General features: G+C 40.3%; 1 protein-coding gene across 1 annotated transcript; it reads left to right on the top strand.

Annotated features, from left to right (window-relative positions):
• Nucleotides 1-1,680: 1,680 nt before the first annotated feature.
• Nucleotides 1,681-16,761, top strand: lrp13 (low-density lipoprotein receptor related-protein 13; the record flags this gene model as incomplete). The annotated part of the gene is made up of 16 exons (XM_010790465.1): nt 1,681-1,783; nt 2,813-2,965; nt 3,575-3,787; nt 4,673-4,888; nt 5,732-5,947; nt 6,647-6,876; nt 8,573-8,702; nt 9,428-9,609; nt 10,650-10,836; nt 11,258-11,470; nt 12,013-12,196; nt 12,616-12,817; nt 13,389-13,553; nt 14,066-14,266; nt 15,577-15,768; nt 16,416-16,761. Coding segments are annotated over exons 1-16 (3,106 nt in total), but the record flags the coding sequence as incomplete, so codon positions are not given.
• Nucleotides 16,762-16,926: the final 165 nt, after the last annotated feature.

Below are 16,926 nucleotides of genomic sequence, written 5' to 3'. Positions count from 1 at the left end.
TAAATAACGAAAAGAAAGCATGCATAGCTCACGAAGCTAAGCAGATTGAAGGCAATTCATGTAGAAGCCCTCATCTAGCTAGGCAGGCTAACGTTAGCTAGCTTATCTGAGCTAGCTCGTGGATGTATAAACTGGATACTCCGTTCATTCCTATGAGAGCTGCTCAGTATCGCATGAAGCCCAAAACAAAGCGACTGTAGCTACAGAAAGTACCCGTATGTAGGCCCATGGAGCATGCGCAGTTGAGTTTCCCCTTAAGCCCCGCCTTCTATCACCCGCTCTCGGCTCAGTTAAAATGAATGGAGAGAGAAAATAACTCTAGATTGAGCTTTTAACGCATTTTACAACTTTTTAGACACTAATGATTAAAATAAGGGCTATTAAAGAGTTCGTGCTGGCTAATTTATTTAGCTAAAAAAAAAGATTTACAGACGTCTCTTTCCCGATGCAAGACAATGGGAAGAAGTATTTTTCGGGCCAACATGACGTGACGGCAGTTGTAGTACCACCGTGTGGCCACTATGTCCATTCATAAAAATCGGCTTCAACGGCCGGCGCACTTCCTGTAGGCTCCAGCTAACTGCCAGCTTGTTATCAAAAATCCTTTTGTTGTGATCCACAAAAAACCTCCTATGCGCAACAGTCAAGCAGTGAGACTTTACTACCTATCATCAGCCTGCCCGGGCTTGTAATTAATGTGTTAACACATTATATAAATGCATGATTTTAAACGTTGTTGTGTTATACTTCAACGTAGCTATTTGGATGTTTGTGAGTTTTAAATAAACGGCAACAAAAAACGAGTTAGCATCTTGGACGAACTCTTGGCTAACGGACCTTCACACAAAACAACATGCTTCAAAGTCGAGAAAAACAGACAAAAACATGTCAATAGTTACCCCAGTTTTAATGTCCAAAGCTCCGGTTTTTGAGAGAAAGATGTGCACAGCCTTTTTGAGCACCTTGTTGACATAAAACGGTGTTTTACTGCAGCTAATTTTGACAAGGCTTGTTGGCTCTTCTCAAGTTGCTACTGAAAGCTAGTTAGGTAGACTGCAACAACAAAACAAACCTGATGGTTACGTACGAGCTCTTAATCCCTCCTACTCAGAATCTGATTGGATGATTACAATACGACAGACTCTGGCTATTGGCTGATAGCCTTGACAATCATTATTGTTCATATAACTTATTTTGGAATTCATGGTGAACTTGTTGATTTTACATTACTATTTAGAACGTGTATTCATCCTTATTTTAGTAATTGACTTATTTTGAGCAGCTGATTGCATGTCTGACATGTTTGTAGCCTACATTTGAATGTTTTATAATAAATACATATTTCTTATTTTGACATTTATTGTTTAATTGTTTACCTTGTTTATCTTACTAGGTTAAGGCCATATTCAGAAAACTGCAGACATTTTAAACAGGATATTAAGTTATTATTTAAATTTCTTACACATATTCACCCCAATCAAATCAACAATATCACAATTAAGTATAGCTGTTTCTTATTTGACGATGTCTTTACTACTTGTTTATGTGTTACATACAGCTGCTCAGGATAACATGGGAACACTCAATAGCCCCGCCCCTCCCTCAGGTGTTTAATCAGGTATGATTGGGTCTCACCTGGTGTCCTTATAAAATGCTCTACCCTTTAGCTTTTGGCATCAGTTGGTCTGCTTGTTTTGATCTGTGGCAATGGGTGGAGGTTTGCTTCTGTGTGCAGGTTTGCTTCTGTGTGCAGTCTTATTGCAGCTGTCAGGGTCCCTGCAAGGTGAGGTGCCACAACGGTTTATATCCTGATGAGACTTTTACACATTCACTTATTCAGAGTGATGTTACTCAGTGTGTGTGCAATGTCAACTTTTCTACAGCAACGGTAGCTGCTACTTGACTGCTTTTATATGTTCGCTTTCTCTCATAATGCTGCAAGTAATTTTTTTTTTTACCATGCATGTGTACTTTTTGGATTTGATTCAACCTTTTTAGTTGAACTAGATTTTAGGTGTTTAGAAAGCAATTAAAGTAACGTTCCCATCACTGGCGAGGTTTTTATAGATGCATTTACTTTAAACTACTTTTAGGTGCTTACTTTCTCATAATGCTACTTATTTGCTATACCAATACCATGGATGTGTACTTTGCTGCTTGTATCAATTGTCTGGTGTGAAACCTTTTGTGTGTGGCGTGGTAGCTTTTTAAAATGGTTTTATAAAGATTAATTTAAAATAATAAATACTTTGTGCTACATACACTTTTTTTCAATTTATAGATTCTATATTAGCTTCTACCTAACCCCTTTTTATGTTTACTTGCGGACTTATAATGCTACCTATTTTTTTCTGTTTACTATAGAATATATGTATGTATGTATAGCTGGAGTGAAACTTAATTTTTTGTGGGACTTCCCCAGCACTAGCTAAGGGTTCATACAAATAAACAAGTCAATTAAAAATGTGAAAAATATAACGGGTTACAAATAAAAAAATTAATTGCAATAAAATAATGAGACTAAATGCAGTATACAAATGTTTTTACAATTTATTAATGGTATATTTGCTGCTTCTTAACAACTTTTATATCTTCACTTCACACTTATGTTCTCATAATGCTACTTATTTGTGCCATGCATGCTCACTATGATGTATATTTGATTTAACAGGTGCTGTTCCTGCTGAAGATAGATGGATAGAAAGCGTTTATTGCCCTAATACAGAAATAGACAATGAGATTTTCTATTGCAAAATGTGGGACGTTTAGATGGTTTCTGATTCTTCTGATGTTTTTGTGACTCTTTGAACAGTGTCTGCAGGAAGTAGCCCTCTGAAGTGTGTCCTCGGCTCTAAGCTGTGCAGAGACGCCTCCGAGTGTGTTTCCTACCGACATGTGTGTGACGGAGAGTCTGACTGCAAGGACGGCTCTGATGAAGACTTCTGTGCAACAGCATGCAGCGAAGGTACCTCTAATGTTTCCTGAAGCTTTGTACAGAGGATGCTTCCTTACCGTTCTGTGAATGACTTGAAATGGTTAGAAATCACATTAATTGAGAATATAGGAATTCTGCTCTGACTAAAAGATAGGCTTGTTGTTGAGATCAGCGTTCAAGCTGCTCACTCTGTTTTAAAAGTGTACAAATCTGATGTTAAAAAACGGATTGGACAAAAGGCCTCCATTGTTTAAGATGGTGCCCACATTTTAATTTCAAAGATACCATTTGTATCTAGGGGGCCTTGTAATGGCCTTCATTGGTATTTTGCAAATAATTAAAAGTTGCATCCCCAACACTGGCTGTGTTGCTAATGGAGATAATAATAAATAAATATATGGGTAAATAAACAAATACAATAATGATAACAAGAAAATGTATAGCCTTCATTGGGATTTTTTTTAAGTGGTTTCCCAATATTTTTACAAATGTACTAAAAAATAAATAAATATTACTAAAATTATAACAAAGTAAAGAGAACGCAATAATAAAAACATTAGAAAATAGGAAGAAAGATATAGCAAAAATTGTGCTCTTTTAGTTTTTGTCAAATCCTTGTCTCATTGGGTGAATCTACAGATCAGTTCCAGTGTGCTCACGGGAAGAAGTGCATCGCGAAGCAGCAGCTGTGTGACGGGGTGGCTCAGTGTCAGGACCGATCCGATGAGCTGCTCTGCCCAGAGGGGAGCGAGGGCTGCGACCACCGGTGCGACGAGAGCCGCTGCTTACCGAGAACCTTCCTCTGCGACGGGGAGAGGGACTGCGTGGACGGGACCGATGAGGACAACTGCGGTGGGGGAAAAAACACCCACACCGACACTGACGCATATTAATTAATGGAATCAGTCAACTTTTTAAGGACATAAATGGCACATAAAACACGCTTTTGTAGACATGCTATATTATTACCTTAAAAAATAATAATCAGCGTAATTGTATAAATAGTTCTGGTGCTTGTGGGATATCTGTCGCCACGTTTATGTTTTTTTTTTTCAGACTCTCAATAACCATAACCCAATGATTAATGTTTGTTATTTTTGAGAAATTAAAAAGTTAATATGGAGGAGCCAGCCCGCTATTAAAAAGTGGCGATAGATAACTCACAAGTACCATCAGTTATTTTCGGACACGCTATGACTTTTAACATGCGTTATGAATAATTCTTAAAGCTCTACATACATATATATATGCATATACACATACACATACACACACACACAGCCTGTCTCTGATTGGCTGAAACACCAATCAGATCATTGCAGCATTACCCATAATTCCCTCTGTTTCAGCCCTGTTTCCAAAGTGCTGATTCTCTTTCTGTTACTTTAGATGAAAATAAGGAGCCCCTCCCCACGCCCCTCTGAGAGATATTTGGTTAAAAATAACTCAATGGTGCTCTAGGGGGAGATTCAGGTAATAAGATGGGGGGGGGCTGGTTACCTTGGTTTGTGATTGGCTAATGGTTACACAAGACAAAACCTCGTGATGACATCATAGTGGCCAAAATCTGATTAGCTCATTTTCAGACAGGTTTGTATATAAATGGATCAGGACAAAAAGAGAGAATATTTGTTCCTGAAACTTTCAGAGTTTACACAGAGGGGACACATGTTGATGTAGAAGAGACATGAAGAAGAGGAATTTGCATAATAGCTGACCTTTCATTCTTATCTTTAGTATCTCCACTAGAGGAACAGGACTCTGAACTGGATGAAGGGACCCTCCCTACCCCTGCACCCTCCTCCGGCCTCTCGACCCCCATAAAGTGTGCTCTGGGCTTCAGACCGTGCGTGGACCTGAAGGAGTGTGTGCTCTATAAACATGTGTGTGACGGAGAGGCAGACTGCTCCGACGGCTCTGATGAGCACGAGTGCTCCTCAGCATGTGAAGCAGGTAGGTGCTCCTTACTCTGTGGTGATGGCGTGTGTGTGGGTTTAATATGATACTCTACTTCCCTCTGGTGGACTTTAATGGGACTGCACATCAATATAAAATGCAACCTCTCCCACAGAGAAGCTCAATGCATGACTTTATAGGATTTTAGTCGGTTTGCTCTTTTGTGTCTTCGTGCCCATTTTCCACTTTTTGTGAATTTTTATTCACTTTTCCTTGGTTACGTTGTGTCTTAGTTTTCCCCTTTTTATCAAAGATAAGATTGACCTTTATTTATCCCTGTGGGGAAATTCAGGAGTTCAAGCAGCAACAGAGTGAGATTGAAAAAAATAGGTCAGTAGTACAGATTTACCCAAGATTAATACAATTTAAAGATACCATTTTATATACAGGTAAGTAACTGTTAGTATGGAGCAGTGGGCAGCTATTGTTCAGCGCCCGGGGACCCAAAGTTGAGTCTCTCTAGTTGTGTTTCCCCTCTCTTCAATGTGGTAGTATGTTTGTTTCCTTCAGGTCAATAGTCTTTTTCCAGTTGCATTTTAGTGTTAAGCCACGAGGGCCCTGACACTTTGGGTGCCTCTACCTGATTGTTAATACTATTCCAAAACAATATTATTTGTTCTCTTCTCACTGCAAAATAATTATACAATAGCAAAATCCTGCATGGTTAGTTAATTTAAACATTAGCAATATGTATAACAGAATAGTTTCTATGGGAGAAGCCAGATATGTGACGGATGTTCACAAGACTATTTATGAATAATGTGGAATCCACTAAATCTTGGAGCACTTTACACACCTTGCAGCACTGTGATTGCTGTGTTTATGTGCCCTTCTCTGCAGATCAGTTCCAGTGCGCTCACGGGAAGAAGTGCATCCCTCTGAGCCAGGTGTGTGATGGCGTGTCTCAGTGTCAGGACCGGTCCGATGAGATGAGCTGCACCCATCAGACGGACGGCTGCAAACACCAGTGTGACGACAACAACCGCTGCCTCCCCAGCAGCTTCCTGTGTGACGGAGAGAATGACTGCCTGGACGAGAGCGATGAGGCCAACTGCGGTACAAACACTTCATGTATTCATCATTATCAGAGATGGCAGAAGTACACACGTCCTTTACTCAAGTAGAAGTACAGATACTCGTGTTTAAAAATACTCTGGTGAAAGTAGAAGTACTGACTAAACTTCTTTACTCAAGTCAAAGTAAGAGGCTTTGAATGTACTTCAGTAAAAAGTACCCATAACTAGCAGCTGTTTTAAAGAGTACCTGACCTCCCTTTATACCAATAGAACAATAATGTCATTGTTAGCTAATGAATGTTTCCATGCTGAACAACGGCAACATGACAACGTTTTCATTGGTCCCTCTTCTTTAGAGAAGACTCTGACCCTGTTGCTGCTATAAACGCCTGAATTTCCCCAAGGGGATAAAAACAGTTCCATTGTAAATAATGGGTACAAGTATCTCAAACTTGTACAAGAGTAAATGTTACATTCAAACACTGAAGCATCCTTTGTGCTCCAGTCAATCCTCTCAGTAAATACAGAGCTGATCCCAGATCAAGTGCACGCTGAAGGCTCTTTGAGCAGGTTCTCTCTCACTGATTCTGCTGTTATGTGAAATGCTTGTTTTTCATGTATTGTCTTCATATCTGTCGGTTGATGTGACACACAGAGCTGCTGTGATGAAAGTCACATTTCAGACTTGATCTGACCATTAAAGTATCGTATGGTACTGATCACCTGTTTTGATCTGCAGTGGATGAAGGCTGCAGTCCCACAGACTTCACCTGCTCCAGTGGGCAGTGTGTGTCGGCTCAGATGTTGTGTGACGGACACCCGGACTGCGGGGACCGGTCGGATGAAGAGAGCTGCGTCGCGCCCCCCGTCTGCAGCACCAAGCACCGCTGCCCCCTCAGCAAGGAGTGCCTGGTGGAGGAGTGGATCTGTGACGGAGACCTGGACTGCAAGGACGGCTCCGACGAGAAGGTGGGGATGGCTCAAGGCTTTTATTTGTCATACAGACATAGCTACAGTGTAGTTATGTCGATTAACATCTTAGGTCACAGGCTCCTCCAACAGAGCAACACAATAAAACGGGAACATTGAAATTGTGCAATAAGAGTCTATACACAAGTGATTGGAATATGATGTATTGGATAAATAATTTGTAAGTTGCAGCCAGATGAATGTTATGGAAGTTGTTTCTTAGTTCAGGTGAGGATGATGGCAAAGTACTTTATTGATCTCGATTTGGGGCATGTTTGCGTTGCAGCAGCATAAAAAGACATGGCTTTGTACATAAGAGAAGTTAAAAGACAAGAAATAAACAACCCAAATGTAAACATCTCGAATAGAAATAAAAAAGTAGAAAATATACATGTTGAAAAACAAATGTACAGTAACAAAATATAAAGTATGATATGAACATTGATGATGAAGCTTGATTTGGATATCCCTCTTCATACGCCAGGTTCAGCTCAACGTGCTTTCACAGCACGGCACACATCAGACTCCAGGTCAGATGTTAAAGGTGCATGTTGGAGTAAAGTAGACTTATGTTGTAGAGCAGTGGTTCCCAACCTGGGGGGCACCCCCGCTTGGGAGGGCACCATGAACGCAGAGGGGGTGCCGGGGCGCCAGGCCTCAGATGATTTGAGGCCAAATATCATATTTAGACTTTTTTTTTTTTAAGTTAGTAGCTATTCTAGGCATAAAAAGACAGAAATGTATAATTCTTCCTTTAATAGAAATGTTCCTTCTGCCCGTAAAGTGTCCAAACCAGGCTTGTCTGGATAAGCGCATTTTTAAAACATAGTCATCGTCCATGCCGGTTTCAGTTGGATTATTTGTCACAGTTGCTCCGATCAGATCGGTCTCCTCCATTTTGTAGATTATTTACGATTTTTGAATCCACATAAACACATCGGCAAAATCCGGCTTAGTTTGAGCATTTTGAGACTTTTAAACTTGAATTACCGCTGTTGCGCTCCCCTTATGTTTGGGGGGGAAAAAAGGCTCTGGGGAAAAAAGGTTGGGAACCCCTGTTGTAGAGGACCATGTTTACTGGTTTTAGTATATGTGTTGTCATGCCTGTGGAAATCTAGCGTTAAACATCTGTAAATCAACACTGTAGGGACTTTTAGATTACTGTTAATCTTCAGTGATGGAAAGTAACGGTACATGTACCATTTTGTCATACTTGTACCTGAGGATGTCCGGTATATGCTTCTTTATACTTCTACTCCACAACACTTTGGACATTAATTGTAGTTTTTACTCGACTACATTTGTAACTTCATACAGGACCATGATATGGTATTATAATGCAGTACTTACCTACTGATCTTCACAGGATTTCAAGTATCTAGGATTTATCCACATTGACATACTACAAAAACATCCATTCTGCGTAAAGAGTACTTTACTTGTAGTACATTTAGCTGATAATACTCATGTACAATAACTTAAACATTTTGAAATCAGGACTTTAACTTGTTATGAAGTATTTTCAGAACAAAGTATTTCTACTTTTACTCAAGTAAAGGATCGAAGTACTTCCACCACTGCATATTTTTATCAAACTGGCTGCAATGAAGGGCAACTTGTCTGTGTGCTTCGTTTCGCCTCAGTTCCCACATCCAGAGTTTGAATGATTGACAGTAAATGAATGTTTCCTCTGCAGGACTGTCCGGTGTCTGCGGAGATCTGTGGGAAGTTTCAGTGGTCGTGTAAATCCAAGACGAAGTGCATCCCTTCCTCCTGGAAGTGTGACGGCACGAAGGACTGCCACGACGGCAGCGACGAGAGCGAATGTGAGTTTTATGGCTTGTAAAAACTTCTATTGCATTATTTTAGCATCGTACTTAACTTTTTCCTTTTCTTTTATGCGCCAACTTCTGTTTTCTGTCAAGGATTTGTTTATAAAAAAAAAAATTCAATGTAGTAAAAAATGCCCAAAAGTGATCTGTAATATAAGTGTGGTGTGCAAACAGGGGAAACAAAACTTGAATCGAAGGTGTAACACTTTCACGGTGAAACATAATCAAAACACAAGGAAAGTTTATTTTATACTGCATATTTCAATATTTAGAAAAACAATAAAAGCATTAAGAGTGCAAAAGAAATGCATTATAAAAGAAATGGACAAGATGTTCATTGTTTGACATTAAGTAAATCGTTTTGTTATTTCAAAACTTGGCTTCCTTTTTTTTTTATATTTTAAAAAGTAATTGTCGGATATTATAATGTGCAACGACAAGACAAGAGGCAACTTATGCCAGTAATGAAACACTTTCAAGGTAATGCCAAAATGACAGGACAAGTTTATTTATAAAGCATATTCAAACAATAAGGCAATTCTAACAGCCTTACAAAACAACACTTAAGGAATAGAAATAAAAACAAGCTGGAGTAGGATGGTGACAGTTTATTCTGCCAGCCTGCAGTCAGTTTTTAATGTTTTTCATAGAATTTGCATTCTAAAATGTAGCTAAAAACCAGTCTATTTCTGTGTTAAACCCTAACTTGTGTGTGCCAGGTGAGGTGTGGTGCCCCTCCCACCAGTTCCCCTGTGGCAGTCAGGGGTGTGTGTCCTGGTCTCTTGTGTGTAACGGCGTCACTAACTGCGCCGACGGATCAGACGAGGGCGGCAGCTGCAGCTCTCTCTGCGAGGACACCCGGCGCTGCTCTCAGATCTGTTTCAGCACGCCGCAGGGACCGGTGAGCAACATGTGGTTTTTAATATAAAAGGGAGGTATTCATTTATTAAATGTGTGCCAATTTACATGCATTACACGAACATAAAGGTTGCATTAGTTGAGTTCAAATTTCATGTGTAATTTTTTCTTTGGACATATTTGAATCAAAGGAGAATTAGGATGTGTATATACATTTCTTTGTTCATTCAAAAAGGGACAATGCACACAAATTGCATAGACAACATTAAAATACATGAGTGCAAAGTTTCAGCCCATATTAAAACACACACGTGCAAAATTGCAAAGCGCTTTACCAGCAAGTAAAGAAATTACAACAAAAGTGCTAAACTAGGTGGAATAAGGGCGAGGGGTTAGTGGATTAGGAGTTGAAAGCACATTAATACTAACACTGGAGCACAGGCGATAAGAGCCAAAAGGCAAAGACAGTTGATTGGCCGAATAGTAGTTGTATCTTTTTGAATCTTTCCATAACTTGGAAGAACTAAATGTTTGCCAGGTTTTTGTAATGTTGCCTCTCTCCTGTCTGACGCTTGTCTCGCTCTGCAGCCCATATTAAAACACGCATTCAAAATTAAAAGGACATTAATACTAACACACAAGAGACACTTAAGCACAGGCAGATAAGAAATAAGAGCCAATAGGCAAAGACGGTTGGTAGATTAGTAATTGTATCTCATTGCATCTTTCCATAACTTGGAAAAAACTACATTTTTGTGAGGTTTTTATGTGTAAATGTTGCCTCCCTGTCACATGCATAAGAAAACACACAAAGTACATGCATAAGAGACACGGACCTTAAAGCAATATAAGGAAGCAAAATGGATTCAAAACTGATCGGTGCATGAAGAAATTTAGATTTTTACCTGCAATGTCTCACTTTAAAGTCCGTCTTGTTAACCAGGGATTTAATTGCAGTAGAATCTGAGCAATTAAGGTGAAGCATCTTTCATAAACACTCGTGTAAAAAGGGAGCATCGGTGCTATAGTATGTCATTCTTATTGTCTGTGTTCCCTCTCCCCTGTCTGAACCTTCGCTCTCAGCGTTGCGGCTGCTCGTTGGGCTTCAGGCTCCTTCCGGACGCTCTGAGCTGCACTGATGTGGACGAGTGCGAGTCCAGCAGCCCGCCCGTCTGCAGCCAGCTGTGCATCAACACCGAGGGGTCATACAGATGTGACTGTGAGCAGGGATACATCATGGAGGCCGGAAGACACCACTGCAAGATCACCGGTAACTCAAGTCCTGTTAGACCACATCCTGGCTCTAACTCACTCAAGTATTTTCATTATCAGAAAATGTCAGAATGTCCATCCTAGTTTTGCAAGTTATTCATTTTGAGTTCTAAGCCCAAAACCCAAAGATATTTACTTTTTAATATCATGATAAACAAAGAAAAGCAGAACATCTCCATAATTTAGAGGGGAAAAAATGTGTGATTCAATTGATTTTTTTTAATGAATCCTTAAATACCAGTCCATGGCACGACGATGATGAGGATGATACCCTCCTCTATTGACGTGTATATAGACTTTTTGTATTTTATTACATATGTTTCATTGTTGGAGGGGCTCGGGTCAGAAGGATTTCATTGCAATTTCTACACTGTAGCTTAGTGCATATGACAATGACACCTTTGAGTCTTCCCCCTCAGGCGAGCCCTTCCTCCTGGCCTCGGTGCACACGGACATCTTCCTGTACGGTCTGCGCAGCGGAGGTCTGGACATCTTGTCCTCGTCGGCTCAGAAGGCCATCCTGTCTCTGGACTACGACTGGAGGCAGCAGAGGGTCCTGTGGGTCAGCCTGGACACAGAGGGCATCCAGTGGTCCTCCCTGGACCATAAGACCAGCGGGACCCTCATCAAAGGTGGGGGCAATCATTGTAACTCATTAAAGGTGGGTTTGGTTCCATAAATGCATTTACTCGAGGACCGTAGGAAATGTAGGACTTTTTTTCATCCACTTCTTTCCAGAGTTCCAGTTTTCTGACATTGTTAGACATGTTTGTACTTTTTTATTGACCGTTTTCTGTACGTTCTGTACCAAAACATCCAACAAATCAACTAAAGGAACGCTCTCTGGATTTTGAACTACTCTTCATTTAGTTTTTTCTTTATTGACACTTTTTACGTGAATAAAAAAAAAAAAAAACGTTTTAAAGCTTTCTGACATTTTTGTGTACTTTTTATTTCTGTATTGTTTTCTGTACGTTTGAGGTTTTTGTTAGTATGAAAAACCAAAACATCCTCAAAAAATCAACTGAAGGTATGTAAATGCATGTAGTGCAGGAAAAGAGCAATGTGTGCCTCTTACACCTCTGTTGAAGTGTAAGGGCAGTAAATGTTATACTTGAGTAAAGTACCTCTAAATGTATTCAGACGCAGTACTTTTGATCCCCGTTTCCTGCAGGGCTGCGTGCGGACTCTGTGGCGGTGGACTGGCTCGGCAGGAACCTGTACTGGATCGATGGCGTGAACGGAAAGATCTCTGCCATCAAACTGAGCTCAGAACCAGTGAAGTCCTCGGACCACAGCGTGATCCTCGATGAAGACCTGGACCTGCCTCGCTCTCTGGCTCTGCTTCCTCAGAAAGGGTCAGTGACACTTTAATTAAATATGATTAAAGAGTCCTCTCCTGCTGATGTTCAGGTGTATATCAGTATGTAGTGTCTCTACTTTAAAGAGTCCTCTCCTGCTGATGTTCAGGTGTATATCAGTATGTAGTGGCTCTACTTTAAAGAGTTCTCTCCTGCTGATGTTCAGGTGTATATCAGTATGTAGTGTCTCTACTTTAAAGAGTTCTCTCCTGCTGATGTTCAGGTGTATATCAGTATGTAGTGTCTCTACTTTAAAGAGTCCTCTCCTGCTGATGTTCAGGTGTATATCAGTATGTAGTGTCTCTACTTTAAAGAGTCCTCTCCTGCTGATGTTCAGGTGTATATAGAGCACCTTGAATGGCCTCTGTGTTAAAATGTGCTATACAACGACACTAACCTTCACCTTGTGTCTCCAGGCTGATGTTCTGGACGGAGATCGGTAACGTGCCGAAGATAGAGCGCTCGGGGATGGACGGTTCTGAGCGGAGAGTCGTGGTGAACTCCAGTCTGGGCTGGCCGGGCGGCGTGGCTCTGGACCCGATCTCTGAGAGGGTCTACTGGACCGACGAGAGGCTGAGGGCCATCGGGTCCACCACGCTGGACGGAGAGGACATCCGGGTAAAAGATTTAGGATGGAAGAGGATGTTTTCGGGCATAAATGCAGTAGAGTTTCAGTTCAGTTTTCGTATGCATCCATCATAAAGGGTGTTGCCGCCAACAGAGCAATATCTACCAATAATGTAGTAATTTAGCATTAACTGAAACGGAATACCTTTTTGTTATCGAGACAAATACTCCCGAGACATTTCAATACCAAATGAAATATGCGCATGTTTGAAACCAGAGCAAATATCTTTAATATTTAAACTACACTATTTTAACATTTTATGACTTAATTAATTTGAATCACTATTTTGAGGAAACTGTTTCTAAAATGCATGCCATTTCAAGTTATTGTCATCTTTTTAAATATTAAGTTTTGGGTAGCAACAAATGATTGGCTGTTGCAAACGCTTTAACTTAACAATCAATCTACAAGCTAAATGTCCTACTGTCCCTGAAGTACTAAAATGTCCCTTCAAAGTGTCCAAAATGGCTCGAGCATGGATGGAATTTAATGTAAATACAACACACTCTTTAGCTTCCTGTCGCATAATAAATGTGTGTTTCTTAATCTGTGATGTTCCAGATCCTGCAGATGAAGGAGACCACCAACCCGTTCTCGCTGGCTGTTTTTAACGACATGCTGTACTGGTCTGACGCTAAGAAGAGAGTTGTGTTCGCTGCTAATAAAAATTCTGGGAAAGACCGAGAAATCGTCCTGAAGAGACTCAATCAACCTTTCAGCGTGAAGGTATAACGCTCACAGTTTAAGGTGCAGGGAAAGATGGGTTTGGTATTATAATACACTTTATTTATATAGCACCTTTCATGCTAGACGCAGCTCAAAGTGCTGAACAGAGTATGACGATAACAAATGAGGAATATCATTAAAAACAAGAGTATATCTGAACCATAAAACATGAACAGCTACTAAACATGATTTTATATTTTATATGCCGCAAATTACATAAAACTACATATAATGAAGAAACGGTAGCTAAAGTAGGATTAATAATACACTTTACTTTATTGTGCAGAATAAGTACTTCTAAATGTTCTGCACTTTAAATACATTTCAATAGTTTTGTACCTTCACTTGAGTAACATTTTGAAATCAGGACTTTTACTTGACAAGTAAGACAATTGTAGTTGTACTTTTACTTAAAGTCTTAGTACTTCTTCCACCACTGCTGGTTTCCTCTCACATGTTCACAAAGTATCAGCCTGACTTATAAGCATTAATATTCTCCCGTTTTGTTTCAGATCATCCACCCGTTGCTTCAGACGGGCTTTGAGAGTCCCTGTGAAAACATCGTCTGTTCCCACATGTGTGTTTTGGCCCCGGGGCCCAAAGCCGTGTGCAAATGTCCCCCTCGTCTCCTATTGGCTGAGGACGGCCTGACCTGCTCCAGCCTCGTCGACTCTGACTTCCTGTTGATGCTTTCGCCCTCCACCGTCACTCAGGTGATTATTATATACAGAGATGGCAAAAGTACACATCCTTTACTCAAGTTGAAGTGCAGATACTCGTGTTTAAAAATACTCTGGTGAAAGTAGAAGTACTGACTAAACTTCTTTAATCAAGTAAAAGTAGTACTTCAGTAAAAAGTACCCATAACTAGCAGCTGTTTTAAAGAGTACCTGACCTCCCTTTATATTAATAGAACAATAATGTCATTGTTAGCTAATGAATGTTTCCATGCTGAACAACGGCAACATGACAACGTTTTCATTGGTCCCTCTTCTTTAGAGAAGACCAGGAAATGATGGATACACGGATCGTGTTCAAATCAATAGGCACGCAATGACTCTAAATAATAATGATCACGCCACCAAACACACATTCAGACTAAAGGAACCAGCCTGTTTGGAAAATGTGAGAAGTAGAAAGTACAGGTATTTGGGTTCAACATGTGAGAAGTAGAAAGTACAGGTATTTGAGTTCAACATGTAAGAAGTAGAAAGTACAGGTATTTGTGTTCAACATGTAAGAAGTAGAAAGTACAGGTATTTGGGTTCAACATGTAAGAAGTAGAAAGTACAGGTATTTGAGTTCAACATGTAAGAAGTAGAAAGTACAGGTATTTGGGTTCAACATGTAAGAAGTCATCAGAAAAATAAGTAGTGGAGTAAAGTACTGATACCAGAAACATGTGCTTAAGTACAGCAACAAAGTATTTGTGCTCTACTTCTTCCCACCTCTGCTTATATATAATGTAGTGGTGTGGAAAAGGTTATAATGAGCTTATAAAGACTGAAGATGTTGAATTAAGGAAATTATCTTTTATCCAAAGCAACTTGCATACTCATTACTGTGGAGAATAGCCACTGGTGACATTGCTCACACAAGGACATGCTGACTACATGTTATCTTCATGTAAATGTATACAATATGACTGGAAATGTATTGAAGAGAAGCTTTAAGGGGCGGGGCCTCACTAGGGTTTGCACATTCATGTACTAAAGCTGAGGGTAACGGAGAAATCATTATGGTATCAAACTTCTAAGGATCCGATACTTTGAAAAGAGTTGATATGCACTCTTACAAGAGTTATGTCAGTTTCCCACCAATAAAACACCCAGGAAAAGGTTATAATCGATATGTATTCCCAGGACAAATATCTGTCGTCTCAACGCAATTTATCGGATCAAGTTCCAAACGGCAATGTTGGAAACGTGCCAAAATGTGTTGCGTTTAGTTAAATGTTCCTATATTGAAATATTTGGAGATTTTTTGCAAATGCATTGATGCCACTCTCTCGTCTTTACTCCAGATCTACCTGCAGTCCAGACACTCCTCATCAGATCTGAAGGGCTGGCCTGAACACGTCGCCCTGCAGGTGCCCAGCGTCAACGAGGCGGCTATCTTGGACTTCAACCTCCGAGACGACACTTTGTTTCTGACGGACGAGGCCACGACTTCCCTCAGCTCTTTCAAACTCAAGGGCTTAGACCTGTCCTCAGAGGTGGGGAAGTACACTTACTCGAGTACTGTACTTAAGTACAAATTAGGTGTTCTTAAACTTTGAGTATTTCCATTTTATGCTACTTTATACTTTGAATTAACTTCATTTAAAAGGGAAATAATGTAATTTTACTCCATTTATTAAACGGCTTCAGCTACTTTTAATAAAATGCATCTCTAAAAATTTAACTAGTGGACTACTAAGTCACAAAAGAGTCAAATTATTTTACAAAAAAGTCAACCAGAATTGTATTTTTCTAAAAAAAGTTAAATGCAACAATATTATATACACACCTGGGGGCAATTTCTCTGCATGATTTACTTTTACTTGTTATACTTTGAGTACATATTGCTGATAATACAATGTTACAGTAACAATACAGTTTAAAGTGCTGTATACATTTCCCACCTAAGGATAATATTCCCACAATGCAGCATAATTTACAGTATTACAAATTACTGTGGGAAATACAGTACTTTACTGCCTACATTACAGACATTTGTTACAGTGTAGAATGGGTGATCTGTTGGGTATTTTAAGCAAAACACTTCATAGACATGTTTTTATATATCGGAGTATAATGTATGCCTACAAATAGTATAATGAGACCTTCAAATCAATCCTCACACTTCTGCCTGTCCTCTCAGGGCGTGTTCCTGAAGCTTCTGGGTAACTCCATCACTGCCATGGCTGTGGACTGGATCACAGGCAGTGTGTTCTGGAGCAGCAGCACGCAGACCCACCTGCAGGTGACCTCCAGCACCGCGGCCCACACCGCGGTCCTCCTGAAGGAAGGTGTTGAGCGGGTGGGGTCCATCGCCCTCCATCCTCCCACTGGAATAGTGTGCTTCACTAACCTGGGTCTGCAGGGCTCCACGGTAGAGTGCTCCAACATGGACGGGGATCAGAGGAAAGTCGTGTGGAAAGATGCCGAGCAGCCCACGTCTCTGGTGTTCTCCAGCAGCGGGGACTCCATCTATTGGGCCGACACCGGTGAGAGGGCTTCACGTGGTTTCAGAATAGTGTTTGGAGGGAGCTTCTGTCAAAGTCAAACTTTATTGTCAATCTTTCAGTTTGTGTACAGACAGAGATCGAAATACCGTTTCCCACAATCCCGAACACACACACACACTTATACATATGCAAACATTAAGACAT

The sequence above is a fragment of the Notothenia coriiceps genome, unplaced genomic scaffold (genome assembly GCF_000735185.1).
Source record: "Notothenia coriiceps isolate Sejong01 unplaced genomic scaffold, NC01 NC01_scaffold00034295, whole genome shotgun sequence".
NCBI classification, from domain to species: Eukaryota; Metazoa; Chordata; class Actinopteri; order Perciformes; family Nototheniidae; genus Notothenia; species Notothenia coriiceps.
The sequence above is the reverse complement of the archived record's forward strand: the minus strand, read 5'-3'. Positions and strand labels throughout refer to the sequence as shown.